Source organism: Tricharina praecox (genome assembly GCF_024521635.1).
Source record: "Tricharina praecox strain CBS 144465 chromosome Unknown BZA05scaffold_19, whole genome shotgun sequence".
Lineage (NCBI taxonomy): Eukaryota > Fungi > Ascomycota > Pezizomycetes > Pezizales > Pyronemataceae > Tricharina > Tricharina praecox.
The window spans coordinates 57,248-76,495 of NW_026250421.1; the positions used below are offsets into that span (position 1 = coordinate 57,248).

General features: G+C 54.6%; 7 protein-coding genes across 7 annotated transcripts; 4 read left to right on the top strand and 3 right to left on the bottom strand.

The window, feature by feature from the left end:
* Window positions 1-1,479: 1,479 nt before the first annotated feature.
* BZA05DRAFT_340181 (uncharacterized protein) lies at window positions 1,480-6,267 on the top strand (the record flags this gene model as incomplete). The annotated part of the gene is made up of 9 exons (XM_051480960.1): window positions 1,480-1,728; window positions 1,812-2,025; window positions 2,084-2,254; window positions 2,315-2,625; window positions 2,722-3,338; window positions 3,453-3,944; window positions 4,302-4,573; window positions 4,730-5,004; window positions 5,167-6,267. Coding segments are annotated over 9 exons (3,702 nt in total), but the record flags the coding sequence as incomplete, so codon positions are not given.
* A 798-nt stretch (window positions 6,268-7,065) lies between these two features.
* On the top strand, window positions 7,066-7,775 carry BZA05DRAFT_403403 (DNA-directed RNA polymerase). Its single transcript, XM_051484197.1, has 2 exons — window positions 7,066-7,263; window positions 7,331-7,775. Exons 1-2 carry the CDS (start codon window positions 7,247-7,249, stop codon window positions 7,671-7,673), a joined length of 360 nt encoding a protein of 119 aa, XP_051337676.1. The 5' UTR covers window positions 7,066-7,246; the 3' UTR covers window positions 7,674-7,775.
* Window positions 7,776-8,213: 438 nt separating this feature from the next.
* On the bottom strand, window positions 8,214-10,608 carry BZA05DRAFT_475315 (uncharacterized protein). Its single transcript, XM_051488181.1, has 2 exons — window positions 9,692-10,608; window positions 8,214-9,642 (listed from the first exon to the last, which is right to left on the bottom strand). Exons 1-2 carry the CDS (start codon window positions 10,449-10,451, stop codon window positions 8,615-8,617), a joined length of 1,788 nt encoding a protein of 595 aa, XP_051337677.1. The 5' UTR covers window positions 10,452-10,608; the 3' UTR covers window positions 8,214-8,614.
* Window positions 10,609-10,733: 125 nt separating this feature from the next.
* Window positions 10,734-14,155, top strand: BZA05DRAFT_355837 (armadillo-type protein). Its single transcript, XM_051481396.1, has 8 exons — window positions 10,734-11,025; window positions 11,093-11,154; window positions 11,215-11,379; window positions 11,436-11,785; window positions 11,845-12,448; window positions 12,511-13,567; window positions 13,632-13,909; window positions 13,969-14,155. Exons 1-8 carry the CDS (start codon window positions 10,899-10,901, stop codon window positions 13,999-14,001), a joined length of 2,676 nt encoding a protein of 891 aa, XP_051337678.1. The 5' UTR covers window positions 10,734-10,898; the 3' UTR covers window positions 14,002-14,155.
* Window positions 14,156-14,324: 169 nt separating this feature from the next.
* On the bottom strand, window positions 14,325-15,692 carry BZA05DRAFT_475317 (uncharacterized protein). The gene is made up of 2 exons (XM_051488182.1): window positions 15,295-15,692; window positions 14,325-15,243 (listed from the first exon to the last, which is right to left on the bottom strand). Exons 1-2 carry the CDS (start codon window positions 15,636-15,638, stop codon window positions 14,619-14,621), a joined length of 969 nt encoding a protein of 322 aa, XP_051337679.1. The 5' UTR covers window positions 15,639-15,692; the 3' UTR covers window positions 14,325-14,618.
* Window positions 15,693-15,846: 154 nt separating this feature from the next.
* On the top strand, window positions 15,847-17,864 carry BZA05DRAFT_403410 (Saccharopine dehydrogenase-domain-containing protein). Its single transcript, XM_051484198.1, has 7 exons — window positions 15,847-16,262; window positions 16,316-16,536; window positions 16,589-16,713; window positions 16,770-16,797; window positions 16,860-17,188; window positions 17,238-17,291; window positions 17,344-17,864. The coding sequence occupies exons 1-7, from the start codon at window positions 16,025-16,027 to the stop codon at window positions 17,621-17,623; spliced, it is 1,275 nt and encodes a 424-aa protein (XP_051337680.1). The 5' UTR covers window positions 15,847-16,024; the 3' UTR covers window positions 17,624-17,864.
* BZA05DRAFT_446535 (FAD dependent oxidoreductase) lies at window positions 17,838-18,909 on the bottom strand (the record flags this gene model as incomplete). The annotated part of the gene is made up of 3 exons (XM_051487084.1): window positions 17,838-18,057; window positions 18,110-18,829; window positions 18,884-18,909. The coding sequence occupies 3 exons, from the start codon at window positions 18,907-18,909 to the stop codon at window positions 17,838-17,840; spliced, it is 966 nt and encodes a 321-aa protein (XP_051337681.1).
* Between the last annotated feature and the right edge of the window lie 339 nt (window positions 18,910-19,248).

The following is a 19,248-nucleotide window of genomic DNA, read 5'->3' on the forward strand; positions in this document are numbered from 1 at the left end:
AATCATCCGTGCTACTGTGTATGGTCGGGAATGGTACACAGGAGTACCGTATGAGCTGAGTTGGGCTCACTGTTTTGGTCTTCTGGCTTGCGCAGGCCGTGGGGGAACGAATGTCTCGACTCCGGTGCATCGGTTGACGTGCCTGGGAAATCATCAGAACAGTGTGTAGATAACTTGAGGCAACTCGCGACGATAGTACTACATAAAGGGTGTAACCCGTCGTGTTTGAGGTATGTCTCTGTGTGTTCGGCTACGATCACGATTTGTGACATCGCCGTCTCACGCATGCGCAACCAAAGCGTTGGGGGGTGGGTCGACATGACTCTTCAGAGCCATGGTTGACCACGGAGGGGAGAGCGGAGGCTGAAAGGTGAAACCATGCGATATCGGTCTGTACCGAAATCACTCTATTCCCCTGATAGCTGCCATGAACTCCACTCTACTCTAGAATCCAGATACGTCAAGCAGCCAAGAGCGGCACATGGAGCTTCGATTAAGATGGGCGCACACGTTTGATTGGAGGCCGGCGTCGAATGGCGGGCCCATCCTGCAGCCCAGCGACGCATCGAGCAAGCGATTGCTTCCCCTCCACTTTAGAGTAGATCTCGTCCCGCACATTAATCATTAATGTTCCAGCCTCCCGCACGCCCCGTCCGCTCGCTTGCTCACTAGACGTCTGCTGCGGCTCCTTTCCTTGCCATCGCCGCCTTCCAGCGCCTTCCGTTCCATTTGTTTGTTTGTTTGTTTGTCTGCGGTTTGTTTCGGGATAGAGCGTGAGCGGCGCTGCATTCAGCAGAGTCATCGCCTGTGATTCCGAGTAACTCCACCTTTCAATATCCACGCTAAGCCCAAAGTTCCAGCGTCTGAGCCGTGCGGCAACCAACCTCACGCACTCCACATCTCCTCACCCGACATACGTCAGATCGTCCAGCTCTCTCCCCCCAACCTCCCACTTCCCACAAACTCCACGGTCCCCACCCAATACACACAACTCACACGCACCCAAACGAATCCTCCGTAATAGCGTCGTCCTGTTAGGAGTACAGCACACGAGCACCCATCCAGCAGACCTGGCGGTTACGTCCAAAGTACCTCCATAGGTACGTCTCCTGCTTCTCCGTATCTCCAATAGCCCCCATCGGATCCGTCTGTCGACGCCGGCAGGAGGGTGGTACTGTGTGTCGGCGAGGGGGAGAGTTTGCGGCGATGGCGAGGGGCGGCGATGCGCGTGACAGCAGCAGCAGCAGCTCCACACGGGCTGAGCTGGGGTCCTAATCCCCGCCGCCGCTTGTGTGCTCTCTCCCGATCATCCCGCTTCCCCACCGAAAGATCCTGCAGGACTCCCCCAATCCCTCCCTCCCACACTTCCACCTTTCGCGCCTTATTGCCATCTCTCACTCTCTGTTCTCTCACTCACTCTCTTTCTCTCTCTTTCGACTTAGCAGATCACTGACCTTGCGCTCATCCGCGCGCCAATCGACAGAACCGAAGATTGTTATGGCAGATTCGCATACTACTCGAAATGTGGAAAGCCCTCTAGTGTGGTCGGTTGTCGATCCCTCGACGACCGGTGTTGATGCAAGCAAGTCTACAAGCACCTCCGACGCCCCTGGCGACAGCCCTTCAAACACCACAGCTTCGCCGAATACCAATCCTACCACGAGCACGACCACCGATTCGTCGAACCCAGAGATCCGTAAAAACGATGGACAAACAGAGACTGGGGGAGTGGTGGATGAGATGGTGAGCACGGGCGACGCGCATTGCACTTTGTGGTGGAGGAGGGGTTGGTGCTGACCAGATTCGTGAAGGGCGGAAATCTCGACAGCAAGGACGGTGCGCGATCCGGTGAAGTGGGAAGTGATGTCGACAGATCGGGCAGTGCTTCGCCGACGAAGTCAGATCGCAAACTGGCCACGAAGAAGCTCTCGTTCAAGCCGGTTTCGCTCAACAGGGCGTTTTTGGGGGATGCGCCAGCGACGACCGCTGCGCCAGCTTCAATGAGTTCTGCACTCCAGTCGAAAGGTACAGTAGAACTCCCGATTATCACGTCCGGAGCGATTGTGTTGACACTGCTTCGTAGGAACCGGATTGAGCACGGGCCTGTCCCTGGCCGCACCACGACCCATTGCTACATCTAAGCTGAAGCTCACGCGGAGCGGCAGTTCCTCGCAAACCTCCAGACCAACCTTAGGATCAGGAGGCATTGGTTCAGGTGGTGGCAACTCTCAGCCGGTCTGGAACAAGAATCAACGTATGTGAACGCTTGCGCTCTGTATTTCTGCGGTCCGCGGAAGAGACTGACATGAAATAGCTACACCTCCGCCTCCAAAGAAGGAGTTCACCGATGAAGAGCTCAGCAAGAAGTACGGAATCCATTTGGCTTCGAGACTTGGCTCCGACGACACGACAAACAAAGAGGCGAAATGGGCAGATATTGACGACGATGACGATGACTGGGTCCCCACAACGATCGAATGGAACGACGGCATGAAGGCTACCATTCCAGATGCACCTCCTGCCGTACCGACACCGGAGCCAGTAGGGGAGCCAGCCAAGGAACCGGTGAAACCACCAGCGAAAGAGCCAGCCAAGGAACCGATCAAAGATGCAATTAGAGAGCTGGTGAAGAATGCCCTCCAGCCGCAATCGTCATCTGGCAAGCCATCAGCTCCCGCTCCGACCAAAGAGCTGTTGACTCTGAGCTCGTCGGGACACAAGACGCTCGTTACCCAGAAGCCCGGCACCAAAACGTTGCAGACTACCCCAGTTCCACCCACTGTTCGGCAATCACCATGGGCAAAGCTGCCGCCTATCAATCCGGCACCACCTGTTCAAGTTAGCCCAACTTTAAACTCGCGTCGTCCTCTGGATAATGCGTCCCATCGTGTGGAACGAGAGCCACCTGTGGTCAGGGAGGTCTCTGCAGAAGTCTACGATCGCTCATGGCGTGACAGGAATGGCGCTCAAGGCAACAGAGAACTCTTCAATTCACAGACCGGCAAGATGGAGCCCGTTCCGGATGATCGTAGGCCCGCCCATTCGCCGGTTCCCAAGCCAGCAGTACTTCAGAGGCCAGCAGGACCGCCTCAACAATCAGGAGGGCCTGCTGAACCATCTGCCGCTTTCCAGACTGGGCGCAGTAGCCATCGCCCCGACGACTTTAGACGTAGAAGGACTTCATCTAACGTAAGTGGGGGCAGCGGAAGCGTTGGCCGCAGACTTTCATTCACACGCTTTGCGGGTGGTGATCCGCCGACACCGGACGACATGGGGTTTGCCCGCGATAGGCCCATGTACAGTAATCCGTTCGATGAACATGGACCTCCGCAGCGGCAGTATGGTGGTTACGGATCCCATCACATCCAGCCTCCGTTCCACCAGGGGCACAAGGAAATCTCACCGACCATTACAAACGCCTCGCCAGTGCCACGATTAGTTGTTCCCCACAGCCCAGTCCCTGTTCCCCCGCAAGAGGAACCGGAAGCCCAGCCGCAAGTACAGCCCGAGACGCAGCCACAGCCACCTCAAATCCCAGAAGAGTCCGCGGAAGATCTGCTCGCTAAGCAAGAGCGTGTCATGAGGGAAGCACGCGAAATGGCGCGGAAACGGAAAAAGGAAGAGGAAGAGAGAGAAGAGGCTGCGAAGAAGGAGCGACTACGGGTTAAGCTTGAGGCGTTAGAACGGTTAGATAACGAGAAAGAAGCTGCTCGTAAGGCTGAGGAAGAGCGAGAGCGAATCGCTAAGCAGAAGCAAGAGGCGGAAGAAGCCGAAAGGCGGCTTGCCGAAGAGCGAGAGAAGGCGCTAGTGCGGGAGCGGGAGAGCGCCAAGGCAACTGCCGAAGCTGAAGCTCAATTGCAGTCGAGACAGCACCAGACGGCAAGCTCGCGCAACGACCCCTCACATTCCATAGTGCCTAGCGAGCGGTCAAACTTTGCCGAGAGGTACGTTCGGCGGCCTAGCTTTGCCCGCTCTGCAGCACATACTTCAACCTCATCTCCTAGCTCCCTTCTCTCCCAACCTCAACCAACTCAACCCTCATCCACAAACCCTACTTCTTACCTTTCCTCTTCTACAACCACCACTTCCTACCTTCCCTCTTCCACAACCTCTACATCCTACCTTCCATCCTCCACAACCACAAGTTCCTACCTTCCATCCTCCACAAACACTACTTCCCACCTTCATACTTCGACCTATCGTCCACCTCATCTATCCCCTCACTCTCCTACCTTGTCCAACATGTCTCCAAGCTCTCTCAACGAGAATCCCGTCGGAAAGCGCAACAACAGTATCGGCAGCAACAACTCTGGAAACAACTTCCCTGGAAGTAACAGCGGCTACCCAAACAACAATCGCAACCCTACCTGGAAGAGCGGTGCGACTAATCCGAGAGGCAACAACAACACTCAGTGGGGCTCGTCTCAATCTTCTAGCCCTTGGGGCGCAGTTGGCGATGGATCTCGACCTGGTGTAAACAGCGCCAACAACAACATGTCCGGTAACGTCATGAATAACAGTAACAACAACCGTCCCGTCTTCGATGGACCCCGTCCCGGTCATGATGGATCTCGTTACAACAACATCAATAATGGCAATAACAACAACGGTCTTCGTTACAACAACAATCGCGCGAACGGCGGCAACGGCGGCAATGGCTACAATAACCACAACGGCGGAGGTGGATACAACAGAAACGGTGGCAATGGATACGGCAACAGGCACAGAGGTGACCGACACAGCGACCGCCGCACTCCTTCTCCAACCAGTGGCCCACTGGGTGCGATTTCGAGAGACGACCGTGATCAAGCTGTCAATCGTTGGAACATGCTTCCGTCGCAAATTGACGCCGACGCTGCGGCTGCTCGCGAGATTAACCATGCGGCTCGACTTGCCCGCGAAGCCGAAGAGGCTGCGACCGGTATCAAGAAGCAGACTCCAACAATCAACTACGATATCGTTGAGGAGTTCAACGAATATCAGCTTGACGAGACTGGACCCAAGGTGGACAGAGCTCTCATCGCAAAGACCGTCAAGGAACGTAAAGATATCGAAGATTCGAAGACGGCCATCGAGGCTTCCCAAGTTGGTGCCCGTGTCACTCAGGTGGACAGAGCTCTCATCCCGAAGACCGTGAGGGAACATAACGATATCGAAGTTTCGAAGAGGGCCATCGAGGCTTCCAAGGTTGGCGCCGGTATCTCCCCGAGCGAAGAAGTCAACAACAAGCTTGCTGCTATCCTCATGGCTCACAATCATCACCACCGCCAGCATGACGAAGCTGGATCCGAGACTCACAAGATTGGGAAGCTACCCGAGAATACCATTGCTATTCCAAAGGGTCCTGCTGGCACCAAGCCTTCTCGCTTCTTCCCTACACAGGCCAACAAGACAATCGCCGAGCACATCGCCGAGCACATGAAGCAGAACGAGGAGATCGCCAAACCCGCGGACGCCAAGCTTGGTCAGGCAGGATATCGCAAGAACGACAATCCGGTTCAGCGATCGTTCTCGCCACCTCCTCCGATGTCGGCAGACCATCCCGTCCATGGTGCGACCAAGATCGCCCGTGTTCAACTTCCGGGCGGTGCTGGCATGCACACAGGGGGGGAGGAGCCGGGCCACAGTGGCACAATGAAGCGCTTCGAAGAAGTTCAGCGCCGAATTTTGGCCGGTGTCCCAGGACATGCTGCTCCCGCCGTGCTCGGCCCTCCGGGTCTCTTCAAGGAAGGACGTGATCGGATGACGGTGGCCTCCAAGCCATCGTTTGACGATACTCCTGAGAAGCAGCTCAAGGTACCGACCGTGTCGTTGCCATGCAAGGTCGAGGAGTCTGCCGGTGACGTGAGCATGGTCACCGTGCTCGACAGTGAGGAGTTCATCACGGAGTTCTTCCAACAGGACTTCGGATCAACTCCGAACGTTAGGATTCCTCGGCCGGCACATGGCTTCGATGTTCCCGCGGCAACCAACGGTAGAAATACCGTCAAGAGAGCTGCCGTCAAGGACGGAGTTCAGTCTGTGCCGTTGTACCACCCCTTCGGATTCAAGGACTTCACCAATGGGCAAGGTGAAAAGTTCATTCCCATCCAGTTTCCTGGAGGGATCCGTAAGGAGGTGGCCTACAACGGGCAGCTGTTCTTCCCCGGAAGCGGTAGTGGTGGTAGCGGGGACAAGCGGGGCGGCAGGGGGTTCCCGAAGAAGAGGGGCGGTGGGCGCGGGGGGTACGCTGGTGGCTTCGGCCGGAAGAAGGCCCCAGAGGCCTAAACGGTTGTCTGGAGGCGGGAGGGGGGAGGCGGAGGCGAGCGGGCGGGCGGAAGGACGGGCGGGGCATTGGGACGCTCGCGTCCATTTTTACCAATAAATTTTTTTTCCTTTAGTTTTCACTTCGTCTTCTTCTGTTCATTTTGTGCACTTTGTTTTCTTCATATTTTTACGACGGGCTAGGGATGGATGGGGGAGTTTCTTACTGCTTGCATGCGTTCCTTGTTTTGGAGAGGTATCATTGTCGGAGTACGGATTTGACTGGGGCAAGGGCGCATCTTTTTGTGTGATTTGCTATGGTCATGGCTGGGCCGCCATGAGGAGGTCGAGAGGCGCGGCAATCGGGGGAGTGTGTTTTTTTTCTTCTCTTTTCTTTCCTCTTTCATGGCAGCACAGTTAAGTTACCCATATAACGCAATGTACCTAACTCCTATGATATTGGAGGAACCGGCAAGTGGAATAGCATGGCATATTGATTTGATCATCTACATACGCATTGTGGTTTTCTATGGGGGAGGGGGGTTGTTTTTGCCTGACTCGAGGAGTAAGTTGGATACCGTTTCTGATTTCCATCCGCTCGTATTTTCTGCTATTTACTACCGTCATAAACGAGTGGGTGCGTCTATGACAACCAGATACTCGAGACTCGAGAGTCGAGGCATGAAGTGAGGTCGAGATATGCGTTGCACTGGTTATCCGAGTACAGTTAGAATGGCTGCACGTTGTGTTACACGAGCCGACTGCCGGTGCTAGTACTAGTAATAATTAGCCCTGCCAAGTTGTCAGTAGATAGAACGTTAAGCTTCGACCACTGCGCATGCAGGTCCGTCCGCCGACTTCACCCCATCCTCGATAACGACCACCCATCCTCCTTCCCACCCACACGACCGACTCGCCACCGTCCCTCCCGACACGGTAATATTCCGCCCCGCAGCATCAATACCCACCCTCATTCCGAAGACCACCCTCACCCACCGCCACCATGAACGCGCCGGACCGGTAATCCCCCCATCCAACCACGCGTCCCCGGCACCCCCACTAACCTTTCCCTTCCTACCGCCCATAGATTCGAGCTCTTCCTCCTGGGCGACGGGGAGGCAAAAGTAACGATGGAAGCGGACACGCGCCAGCCGAACACCGCGATCTTCACGTTCAACAAGGAGGACCACACGCTCGGGAACCTTCTTCGGGCCACTCTGCTGCACAACGAGCACGTCATCTACAGCGCCTACAAGATCCCCCACCCGCTTTTTCCAAAGTTCGAGCTGCGCGTGCAGACGGATGACGATACGACGCCGAAGGAGGCGCTGCTCCAGGCCTGCCAGGGACTCATTGCGGATTTGCAAATACTCAGTGGGAAACTCACTAGGGAGTGGGAACTCAATAAGATCGCGAGGGATACGACATAGTGCTGCGGACGACTTCTGCTGGGGCTGGGGCTGGGGCTGGGGCTGGCGCGCGCGGTTGTAAGGGAATTGAGGGGTCAGAGAGGTGGGCTGGGAAGACGGGCGACGATTTGATGAATACGATATGGGGGATTCCCTTTTTTCTGGCTTCTTTTCTTTTCTTCTTTGCATTTCTTCTGTTTCTGTTGAATTCCATTGGCTTTTCCTTTCTAGCTACAATAGACGACACAGATGGACATTGATCTTGCGGTTTGGCTGTGGTTGGTTCACAGGTTCGAGGGAAGTCAATTGGAACTCTCGTCCGAAACCGAAGAAGCCCTGGGCTGGGCTATAATAATGGAGTCCGGACAGGTAAGGATCATTAGAACAACAGTACAATTTTTCTACACTGTGAACGCACGTCTTGGTTGGGCTGGGATGTACCTATTCGCAAAGCGCCACTATTGAAGCCTCGCAGTAAACTACCTATACGTCTATCTACCGTGAACGATAGCGTTACAGTAGATCGTGCCCTCTTGTTCCGCCTTACAGTCGTCGGTCTTATTTCCATTGACTCAGGGGTTTCGGAGGACCCACTGGGCGCAGCGAAGTCGAGGACGGACGGCCTCGAGGGAGCGAGCCGCCGCGATATAGTAGACGAGGCGAGAGCCGAGTGTAAACGAAGCGGAGTGATCTGTGGCGCGAAGCAGCCACAATTTACAAACCAGCAACCAAAGACCCAGGCGAAGCAATGGGTAAAAAATATACAGAACGAAGAGTGGACTCATGGAGGACGCTCAAAACAGTAAAAGATATAGCCCAGTTCCTGATAAGAATAATAAAAGCAGCAAAGAATGAAACCCCCAAACGCCAAAACAATCCCTCCCACATTGAATGAGCCCCCTCCCCCGGGACCTCTCTCACAACAAAAGTACGAGCGAATGGTATCCTCCTCCGCGCAAAGGTTACAGAACCACCTTCCCATCAGCATCACAAAACAGATCATCCACCTCAAACGCCCTATACGGGGTAGTGGGGAGATGGCAAGTCGTAATACTATTCCTGTACGCAACCGCGGCATCAATGACCGCGTCACTATCCGTAGGCTTGCCACAGACATCGCGCATTTCGATCTTCGTCCACTGCGGCAGATCCGCCTGCGGCAGGAGCTCGAGAAACGACTTCTCCAGTAGCCGCGCCTCGGGCTTGCTGCGGCCGGCGTGCGACGGGATTTCGCTGTGCACGCGTGCGAGCGTCTCCTTGAAGCTGGGGTAGAGCATGGTGTAGCCGCGGGCGCGCGCGAGGGAGGTGAAGGTCGAGTGCCAGCTGCTCGTGAGCGCGGCGGGGAGCGCGAATGTGGCCGGCGCGGGCGCGGTGAGGTTGCGTTTACCCGGGTTCGACGGGGGGTTGAGGATGTGTGACAGGTAGGAGTGGAATTCGGTCCAGTGCTGCGGGAAGAAAAGCGCTGCGCGGGAGGTGGGGAGGGGATAGAGGAAGGGTGCGTTGGTGTGCGGGAGGGCGGGGGAGGAAGCGCCGGTGAGATCCGTGGGTGGGGATTCGAGGGAGATGCCGTACAGCGTGCTCGCGTCGGTGGATTGGTAGAAGGAGTAGCGGTATTCGAGGGTGGTATAGAGAAGGTAGTGGCAGTACCATTTTGACAGTTCGGTATTGGGGTCGAGGAACAGAACCGAGTGGTCTTCACTCAGAGTGTAGAAGGACTCGACATAATTGCGGGCAGCCGCTTGCGGGTCATCTTTAGGGAGTAGTGGCCGCTTGATGCTGATCCGGGACTGTTCTGGGAAGCTGTAGCTCCGTAGAAAATCCTTCAGGAAGGGGTGGATGGGCACGAAAGGGTCCAGGACGATGGTTATACGCTTTGGATGGTGCTCTTTCGAGGGGTAGTAAGCATTCTGGATGGATTTGAGGAGTCGCTCGAGATTGCCCGTGTGTGTATCGGCGTGTATCACGATCTCGAAGGTAGGCGTGTGCCATGCTGCGACCCATCAGTAGGTGGATTTTACAGTTAGACCAAACGATTTTACCATTTAGTGACCCGCTGTCCAACCTCGTGAGCCACTTCAGGTCATCCACAGAGTTCGCGCCCAGCTCAATCAATGTCCTCTTCATCTGCACTGACTTTTCCCTGACAATCTCTAAAAACCACTCTTCCTCATTTAGTGTATCCACGAGGAAAGCCTGCGGGTATATAAACTCGTTGATGTGCCGCAGCGCGCTCTTGGTCGCGACTACCCTCCTCTCCGCCGATAACAGTTCCGCATTATCAGGGCGCGCATCGTGGAGGAAGACCCTACAGCCCTTTGTCTCGTCGTACTCATCCTCCTCCACCGCCGGCAATCCATTGATTCTCCGAAAATCATTCAGATCGAAAGTATCAAACCCCATCAAGGCTAGGTGCACGTTGCTGCGCCTGTATTCCGCCATGTCGCAAGCAATTCCCGCCATCTTACTCGCCGCCGTCAAGTTTCCGGTCACAAACACGACGTTACGATTCCATTTCCTTGAGGCGCCATTGCCGACAACCCGCTGGAGCGTCGAGTAGAGGTTCGGAAATCGAAGCGGGATAAACGGTTCGGGGGCTTTGAAAAAGCTGCCGGCATCGGGAACAGTCCATCGTGTGGCTGAATGGACGAGGAAGTAGACGGTAGCGAGCACTACGGCCCAGCAGAGATACGTAGCTCTCCTCGTTCGGCGCGGCAGTCGGAAGGATGATGATGTTGCTGACCGCGAATTCCAATCTTTCTCCCACTCAAGATCGTCGCGGTCAAGTGGGGGAGAAGCCATCCCGGCCCAGGTGGGTACGACGTTGGCGGTTTGTCCGGTAAGAAGGACCGATAGGTCGTGCTGAAGCCGAAGAAATAAAGGCGGAGAATGTGTTAGCTATTTCTTGGTGAGATGCGCGGATTTTGTGTGGAGACGGTCGGTTTGACTGATCGACGTTAATACATTATGCTGCTGTCTTGCCTCGTTAGGAACAGAGCTCCTGCTGAGTAACCTCGTCATTAGTGCGTAGCCAAGCGACTACTCTCAGCGTTCCCGCCGCCGCCTCTCCTCCACCACAACTCAACCCAACAACCCCATCACCACCAAACAATCTACATCCATCATCAACACATCTCGAATCCCATCGACACACCCCCGCGAACTTGCTTTTGAACCCCCGAGCTTCCCTTCAGTTCCGATCCACAGCAACACCCCACCCACGAACCTTACCCCCACTACACTGCCGTCATGGCGAAGGAAGCGGAGAAACCCACCGACAAGGGCAAGGGAAAGGTTGTCGACGCTCCCGGGAAGGATAAGGCCGCAACGGGAAAAGATGGTGATAAGAAGGACAAGAAAGATGAGGTCACAGAAGGTGGGCGAACAACGGCGTGATTGGCGGTGCTGCGGTGGTGCTGCGGAGCTTGCTAACTCGCCGACAGAGCTGTCCGAGGAGGACCAGCAGCTCAAGTCCGACCTTGAGATGCTTGTACAGAGGTTAGAGGTTTGTTCGGCTGCTCTAGCTTGTGATGCGGGCCAATGCTGATACCTGCGACTGTCTTAGGAGGGCAACAAAGAGCTGTACAAACCTTCGCTCGAGCAGATCAGAGACTTCATCAGGACGTCGACGTCCTCTATGACAGCCGTTCCAAAACCACTCAAATTCCTCCGTCCCCACTACGACACCCTTACAGCTCTCCATGACAAGTGGGAGGAGGGTGAAGACAAGGTGCGTTGGAAGCCACAGACGCCCCCGCTTCCCTATACACTTCTGACGGTGTCTAGGTTGCATTCGCCGACGTCTTGTCGGTACTGGGCATGACATATTCGGACGAAACCCGACTGGACTCCCTAAAATACCGACTCCTTGCGCCAACGAAGGATCCCGGCGCCTGGGGCCACGAGTACGTAAGGCACTTGGCCCTCGAGATCGGTACCGAGTATGCGAGGAGGGCTTCCAGCGACCAGTCTGCGAAGGACTTGGTCGACCTAGCTTTGTCGCTGGTTCCGTTCTTCCTGAAGCACAATGCCGAGGCAGACGCTGCCGATCTCCTCTTCGAGGTCGAGAGCATTCCCAAGATTGCCGATTTCGTGGACGAGAACACCTATGCCCGTGTGTGTTTGTACATGGTTAGGTATGTTTTCCCGGACAAAGTGGAATCACAGTCATTCTTGATGCTCATTGAAATTTCAGCATGGTGCCGCTACTCGCAATTCCGGACGATACCACAACCTTGGTTACGGCGCACACGATTTACCGCAAATACGGCCAGCTGGCGCAGGCTATGACCATGGCAATCCGCCTCAACGATGTGGACATGATTCAGCAGGATTTCAATGCGACGGAGGACTCGGCGCTCAAGAAACAGCTTGCTTTCTTAATCGCACGACAAGGGATTGCCATCGAAACTGATGATGAGGAGATTGCCGAGTGTCTGAACAACGCTCGTCTCTCGGAACACTTCCTTGCTTTGGGCAAAGAGCTCAACATCCTCGACCCCAAGACACCCGAAGAAATCTACAAGTCACACTTGGAAAATACTCGGGGGCCTGGAGCTTCGGTGGATAGTGCAAAGCAGAATCTTGCCAACAGTTTCGTGAATGGCTTTATCAACGCCGGTTTCACCACTGACAAGCTCATGCTCACGGACGAAGACAGTAACAGCTGGGTGTACAAGAACAAGGATGCCGGTATGTTGAGTGCGACGGCTAGCATTGGAATGATTCACCAGTGGAACGTGGAAGTCGGTCTTGGTGTTATCGACCGATTCGCCGAAGCTCCGGAGGATTACATTAAGGTTAGATTTCTTTTGAGAACTGTGTCTTTCTTGTCCTGGGTAGCTAATCACTCGTACCGCAGGCTGGAGCCGCCTTGGCTGTCGGAATTGTCAATTCGGGTGTGCGGTCAGATTCGGATCCCGCTATGGCACTGCTGTGCGATCCGCAGTACATCCACAGTGAAGTTCCTGCAATCAAGAAGATGGCGGTCATGGGACTTGGCTTGGCGTACGCTGGATCGCAGAAGGACGACCTGCGGGAATGGCTCCAACCGATCTTAGCTGACCCCTCTTCGACCCTCGAGAGCTCGGCTATGGCAGCATTGTCGCTTGGTTTGATATTTGTTGGTTCGGGTGACGGTGACATCGCTGGATTCATTTTACAGGCCATAACGGAGCTCGATGAGACGCAGCTCAAGGACAAATGGAGCCAATTCTACTCCCTTGGGTTGGCACTGCTGTATGTTGGCAGGCAGGAGGACGCGGACGCCACCCTGGAGGTTTTGAAGGCGGCACCACAGCCAATTGGCAAGGCCACCGGCGTGCTGGTCGATGCTTGCGCATACGCCGGCACCGGAAATGTCGTGAGGTATCAGAGCTTGTTAGTGCTCTGCAACGCGCATATTGATGCCGATGAAGACAACAAGGGTGAGGATCTGTACCAGGCTTACGCTGTCCTCGGAATGGCTCTCATTACCATGGGTGAGGATATCGGTGCTGAGATGGCTCTGAGGGCATTTGGACATCTGATGCACTACGGTGATCCCGTGATCAGAAAGATGGTTCCTTTGGCCATGGCTTTCCTCAACGCATCAAACCCCCAGATGAAGGTGTACGACACTCTTTCCCGGTACTCCCACGATAACGATATCGATGTCGCAATCAACGCCATCTTTGCTATGGGTCTCGTCGGTGCCGGTTCCAACAATGCTAGATTAGCACAGTTGCTGCGACAGCTGGCGAGCTATTACCACCGCGACCCCAATGCCCTCTTCATGGTGCGGATTGCCCAGGGTCTGCTCCACATGGGCAAGGGAACTCTTAACATCAATCCCTTCCACACCGAGCGAAGTGTTTTGAGTAGAGTATCTGTCGCATCTCTGTTGACGGTGCTCGTGAGCTTAACGGATGCCCAAAGCTGTAAGTTGCACCCACCCCGAATACTTTATGACGATATGTGCTAATCCGCGATTGTGCTTTCCAGTCATCTTGGACCAGCATCATTACCTTCTCTACTTTATTGTGCCGGCGATGCATCCCCGCTTCCTGATCACCTTGGACGAGGACATGAAGCCACTGCCTGTTAGCGTGCGAGTTGGACAAGCGGTCGATGTCGTTGGGCAAGCTGGTCGACCAAAGACGATCACCGGATGGCAGACACACAACACGCCGGTGTTATTGTCGTATGGTGAGAGAGCTGAGCTGGAGGACGAGGAGTATATCGCGCAGAGCCACACCCTGGAGGGGCTGGTTGTACTAAAGGTAGATATCCCTCCCATCCCACTTCTTTGCTATTGGCAGACATTAACAACTTTGATTAGAAAAATCCGAAGTGGCAGGGCGCGGAAAATTAGGACAATTGGACTTAGTATGGCATTTGTGTTCACGAATAGATGTGGTTTTTCTCTTCGCGTTTTTCTCTAGTTGTGAGGGTGATCGTTCTCACTTTGATGCTGTAAAGTATTGTCCTTATGAGGTATAAACTTTCCCTGGAACGGACACTCTGACATTGTAATTTCTGGGCTCTGTGAAACCCGAAACATCAAACAACTGACGGCGTAAATATATCCATCACATTCTTTCACTCGGATTTTCACAACATCGTGAAAATCCAGAGATTTCAGTGTGAGGTCGCCATTGTCTAAATAAGCCGTATGCGACAATAAATTAATGTTCTCTCTCCCAAAGACCGATCAAAGCGGGGTGGCGTGCAAAATGCCGCAAAACCAGGCAGTGCTATTCAATGGCCTCACTCAATCGTACTATGTAGCTACAAGCTATTGCCAAACTGCCAACTGATCGCTGCTACCGCCCTCCTGTTCCAGAAGCATCAACACCTCAGAAGACCAAGTCATCGGGTGCCCTCCATATCCGAGCAACTAGGCAATCGAGTGTCAACCATGATATCAAGAATTCGCGTCTACCAACACACCAAGAACTCCCAAATGACCCCTCAAGCTGGAGTCCCACATTATTTCGCAAAAGCACCCCCAACACTGCCAATGCTCCGCCGCTTAACAGTTCCTCTTCCACTTAGCCAGGTACTCTTTGTGTTAACCACCCTCTTGTTCGCTGGCGGCATCATGATTTTGCGCGCTTTCTTGTCATCCTGCAAAACCTTGACACTCACGGGGCCCTTCTTGAACTCCATTTTCGCCTTCCTGGCCGCTCGTTTCCTCCTATTCCTTTCTGTCTTTCCTGACGAGAGCTCCTCGTCAACCATCATGCCGTCGCCCTCAAAATCATCAAAATCCAAGCCATCTTCAGAATCGCCCTCGTCGTCAAAGCCGAAGTCGCCGGCGCGTTTATGCGTCCGCGGCGGGGGAGATGGGCGGTCGGCTACCTTTTCCAGGAGTGACGCGGGGAGGAGTGTTGGGCCTTTGTTCTTTGACGTGGTGGTGAGTTGTTGGTCCGCGGGGGTTTCGTCGCCGTTGTCGGGGGTCTTCTCCTCGTCCTCCTTCTCTTCGACAGCGGGCTCGGGAACTGCCTCGACGGTCTTTGCAGGTGCTACTTTTCGTCGCTTTGCTGCCGATTTTTTCTGCTCTTTGAGGAGTGTTTCCCGCTGTTTCCGCTTCTGTCGGGCGGCCTTTTCCTGGCTGAGCGTCTGATCAGCGGGGCTTGTCTGCAAGCGCTGCAGAATTCCTTACACTTCGATCGCCTTTTTGGCATCTTCCTCCCTCTTTTTCGCCGCCTCTCGTCCCGAGCCCATGGTCACAGCCTCTGGCGCATCATCGTCGGAGTCGTCCTCATCCTCCGCTTCCTCGCTGTCTTCGTTTTCCGCCTCTTTTTCCTCATTGAGCGCTACACCGCCGCCCACTGTAATATCCTCCTCCTCGTCCTCGTCCTCGCTATCGAATCTCTTGTGGCCCTTCGGCTTTGCCTTTCCGGAGACTTTCCCGTCGCTTTTGGCGCAATTGGTTGCGGCAGCCGCAACAGGTTCGTTTGCCGTGCTCTGACGTTGCTTCTGCTGCCTCCGTGTGGTTGGAGCCATGTTTTCAAGGGCAGTGTTGGAGTAGGTTTCAGTTGTGATGTGTTGGTGGTGGCTGTTTTTTTTTAATAGAGAGAGCCGAAGTAGAGAGCTTTTTCTTTTAATTGCGACCCCCAGGGCCAAGACTTCACACATCCTTGCCACAATTCTTTGAACCTTCTGCTTAAGAGGAATTGATTAAGGTTCCTGCCCATGTATTTCGTCACTCACGGGCAGCATCCATACCAGTATCGTCCCGAGTAACAAGCCAACTCACGCTCTCAGACAAACACCTGGCAACTAATATCAACCCGTCGACAAAGTAAGGAAAATCCGAGAATCTCCAGCTTTCTCTCGCCTTCCCACAAATAATTCTCTCATCAATCGTTAGCACCTTCAGCTTCATCACAATGGCCCAGCCCCAACGCCAGCAACGCCAGCAACAGCAGCAACAGCAGCCGCAGCGCAACAGAAAATATGATCTCGTCGTTTTCGGAGCAACAGGTTACACGGGCAAGCTCACCAGCGAACAGGTCCTACAGGGCACGCCCTCGACTCTAAGATGGGCCATTGCCGGCCGCTCGCCTCAGAAGCTAGAGCTTCTAGCTCACGAATACAACCGTCTCTATCCTGACCGTGTTCCCGTTGGTGCGCTCGGTATTGGTTCTCGGGCACAGCATTGTCAGCTAAACATGTGGTAGAAATCTACATTGCCGACCTGAGCGAATTCTCTGTCGAGCGTCTTGCGTCGTGTACCCGTCTCCTCATCTCTACTGTCGGCCCATTCATCAAATACGGAACTCCGGTGCTGGAAGCTTGCGCGGTCTACGGAACCCACTATGTCGACTGTACCGGCGAGTACCCGTGGGTCTACGAGATGATCAAGAGGTGCCATAAGACCGCGAAGCGCAAGGGAGCGATCGTATGCACTTTCTTCCTCGCAAGGCTGTGGCCGGGCAGTTCTGATGATGTAGATTATCCCACAAGCTGGGTTCGAGTCGGCGCCTATAGATTGGGGCACCTATGCTCTAGTCAAAGCTGTGAGAGATGAGCTCGGTGTCGGCGTCACGGATGTTACTTTCTCGGTGCACAATTTGAAGTGAGTGCTCGTGTGTCCGATATCACACCCGCAACGGCTGACGGAATAATTTATAGGGGCCAGTTCAGCGGTGGAACTGTCGAGGTTCGATACATTCCTGCACTTCGCGTACTGGATCGACAATTTCAACTGACAGCTGTATGTAGACGGCAATGACGGTGTTCGAGCATGCCACCCTCCAGGAACTTCACGAAGCGTCGCAATTCGATGCCCTCTCGCCCATCAAGGGTCCCGAGCAGCCTTTCCGCTATCCCATCCGCAAAGATGAGGACCTTGGACTCTTGACGTCATGGATCAACAATTCCGGTGACAGATCGGTCGTGTTCCGCAGTTGGGGCTTGTTGGATGGCGGCAAGTACTATGGCGAGCAGTTTACGTGGAAGGAGTACATGAGGGTTACCAGCTACATAACAGCATTCATCTGGATGTTACTGATGAATGTGGCTGTCATCATTCCGCTCATCTCACCGCTGAGGTTGCTCCAACTATTCCTGGCAGGTGTAGATCCGTTCTGACAGAAACAGATGGCTTGTGAGGAAACTGTTCCATCCCGGTCAGGGCGAAGGCCCAAGTGAAGAGTAATGTGCACAAGTTTCCAGGTGTTGGAGCAATCGCTGACGAAAACTACAGAGCACGCCGCACTCACAGCGTTGAGTGGCGCGGTGTAGCCATCGCCGATGAGGATACGGATACGCCTCGCAAGGCATTCGTCCGAGTCCACAGCACGATAGACGCCTACACTCTGACCGCCGTGTGCCTGGTGCAAGCTGCCAACAGCATCCTGTTCAACAAAAACACCATGGCCGCCGAGATGGGAGGAGGTATTCTGACGCCCGCGTGTTTGGCATCTCCAGAACTTTTTAGGCTACTCGATCGTGCGGGACTCAAGATCGAGACGAAGATTATCTAGTCTAGGAGAAGTAGGCTGCGGAGTTTTTTAGAATCGAGTTGCTTGTTGCTTGTTATACATATCATAATCTGCTCTTTCTTTGTGCCAGTGCGTTCGATAGAACACGGATGGCCTCGTTTGCTGAGCCCACGGAATTCTGGAAGCTGCAATAGGGAAAGGTGGTGCCGTCAGTAGGGAGAGGTTGACACGTGCTCGGAATGGATGAATGAACGACTTACCCTGTACCGCCATGGCCATAGTGATGGCAGATGATCCTTTCCCGCCCGCCTACATTGACCGGCTCGATCTCGATACGAATCCCGCCTTTCCGGGCCGGCCGCCGGCCAATCTGCGATTGAATAACATCGAACTTTCCGTCCACCAGCAGCTCCGGTGCAAGCAGTTTACACCGCTCCAGAATCATCTCGGTCAAGTCTAGGTCGACATTGTCGCTCCTGTTTCCATCAGCGTCCGCGAAACGGGCACGAATCATCATGCCGTACATACCAATCATCCTTATCCTTCGAAACCCCCAGAATCGTCCCCTCCCCCGGCCTCCTGAGCACTGCATCCTGCCACCCACTCTTGGTCTTCCTGAACTTCACCGCCCGACACTCGCCCCGCACCAGCACCGTCTGTCCTTTAATAGGATACACCTTTTCGTCCCCCGCCAGGATCCTCGCGCCCATGCCCGTACAATTCACAACCACATCCACATCCGTCCCAAAACACTCCTCGAGTGAGGCTACCTCCCCCCTCACCGTCACCACGCCCAACTCTCTACACCTCTCCAGCAAGTAGTGCATATACCTTACCGGATTGATAGCAAAAGTAGTATACTGCACGCCGCAGCACACGCCGTCAGGGAGCTCCTGTGATTCCAGGACCCTAAAGTCCTTCACGTAGTGTTTCCACACGAGTGCTTTGAAGTCATCCACCGTCTCGTCCGTGTGCTCCTCCCAGTAATAATACGATGGGGTCAGCGCGAGTCCCGTTTCCGCCGCCGCGGGTGCGTGGGAGCACAGGGACAGCCAGGATTCGTACGTCTCCCGGTCGGCGCGCTGCACGAATGGGTCCGCGCTTTGGCTGCGCCAGTGCGCGCCCGCCCGCGGCGAGGTGTACGAGAGCGACCAGTCGCCAGGGAAGTGCGCGGCGATGAGAGTCACCTGTGGACGCTGCGAAGTGCGCAGGAGGTGCAGCGCCGTTTGCAGGCCGATTACGCCCGCGCTGCTGAGGTTAGCTGGGGTCTGTAACTACATGGAATGGGCGTGAGGGAGGTACCCGAGGACTACTATGTGATCCGGCATTGTGGTGAAGTTCCAGTGGGTTGGAATGGGAAGTGGGGGATATGGATGAGGACTTGTTTACAGGAATTTACTTGGACACCTGCAGGAAGGAGATCATGACGGGGATGGTGGAGGAGGCTGAAGGATGGTGGAGGAGGCTGAAGGATGGTGGAGGAGGCTGAAGGATGGTGGTGAATGCATGTGTGCAACTACTGTCAGTATACTAGTTACTTTATCCCTTCAACTATATTTCTTCCCCGATCCACACCTCATAGCCTGTACGAATAAAAAGCACAAGTACAATGTATTTGGAAACGCCGTTTCTTCGAAGGGATTAACGTTTCGAGTGAGTTTCCGTGC

What these genes read in the sequence shown, in the direction of transcription:
- BZA05DRAFT_475315 (XM_051488181.1), bottom strand. Translation starts at nt 10,451, where the DNA reads ATGGCTTCTCCCCCACTTGACCGCGACGATCTTGAGTGGGAGAAAGAT. An exon ending in GGACAGCGGGTCACTAAATG is followed by an intron (nt 9,643 to 9,691) that starts GTAAAATCGTTT and finishes GATGGGTCGCAG; the next exon opens with CATGGCACACGCCTACCTTC.
- BZA05DRAFT_355837 (XM_051481396.1), top strand. Translation starts at nt 10,899, where the DNA reads ATGGCGAAGGAAGCGGAGAAACCCACCGACAAGGGCAAGGGAAAGGTT. An exon ending in GAAAGATGAGGTCACAGAAG is followed by an intron (nt 11,026 to 11,092) that starts GTGGGCGAACAA and finishes ACTCGCCGACAG; the next exon opens with AGCTGTCCGAGGAGGACCAG. An exon ending in GGGAGGAGGGTGAAGACAAG is followed by an intron (nt 11,380 to 11,435) that starts GTGCGTTGGAAG and finishes GACGGTGTCTAG; the next exon opens with GTTGCATTCGCCGACGTCTT.
- BZA05DRAFT_475317 (XM_051488182.1), bottom strand. Translation starts at nt 15,638, where the DNA reads ATGGCTCCAACCACACGGAGGCAGCAGAAGCAACGTCAGAGCACGGCA. An exon ending in GCCAAAAAGGCGATCGAAGT is followed by an intron (nt 15,244 to 15,294) that starts GTAAGGAATTCT and finishes TCAGACGCTCAG; the next exon opens with CCAGGAAAAGGCCGCCCGAC.
- BZA05DRAFT_403410 (XM_051484198.1), top strand. Translation starts at nt 16,025, where the DNA reads ATGGCCCAGCCCCAACGCCAGCAACGCCAGCAACAGCAGCAACAGCAG. An exon ending in TCCTGACCGTGTTCCCGTTG is followed by an intron (nt 16,263 to 16,315) that starts GTGCGCTCGGTA and finishes AACATGTGGTAG; the next exon opens with AAATCTACATTGCCGACCTG. An exon ending in TCAGCGGTGGAACTGTCGAG is followed by an intron (nt 16,798 to 16,859) that starts GTTCGATACATT and finishes AGCTGTATGTAG; the next exon opens with ACGGCAATGACGGTGTTCGA.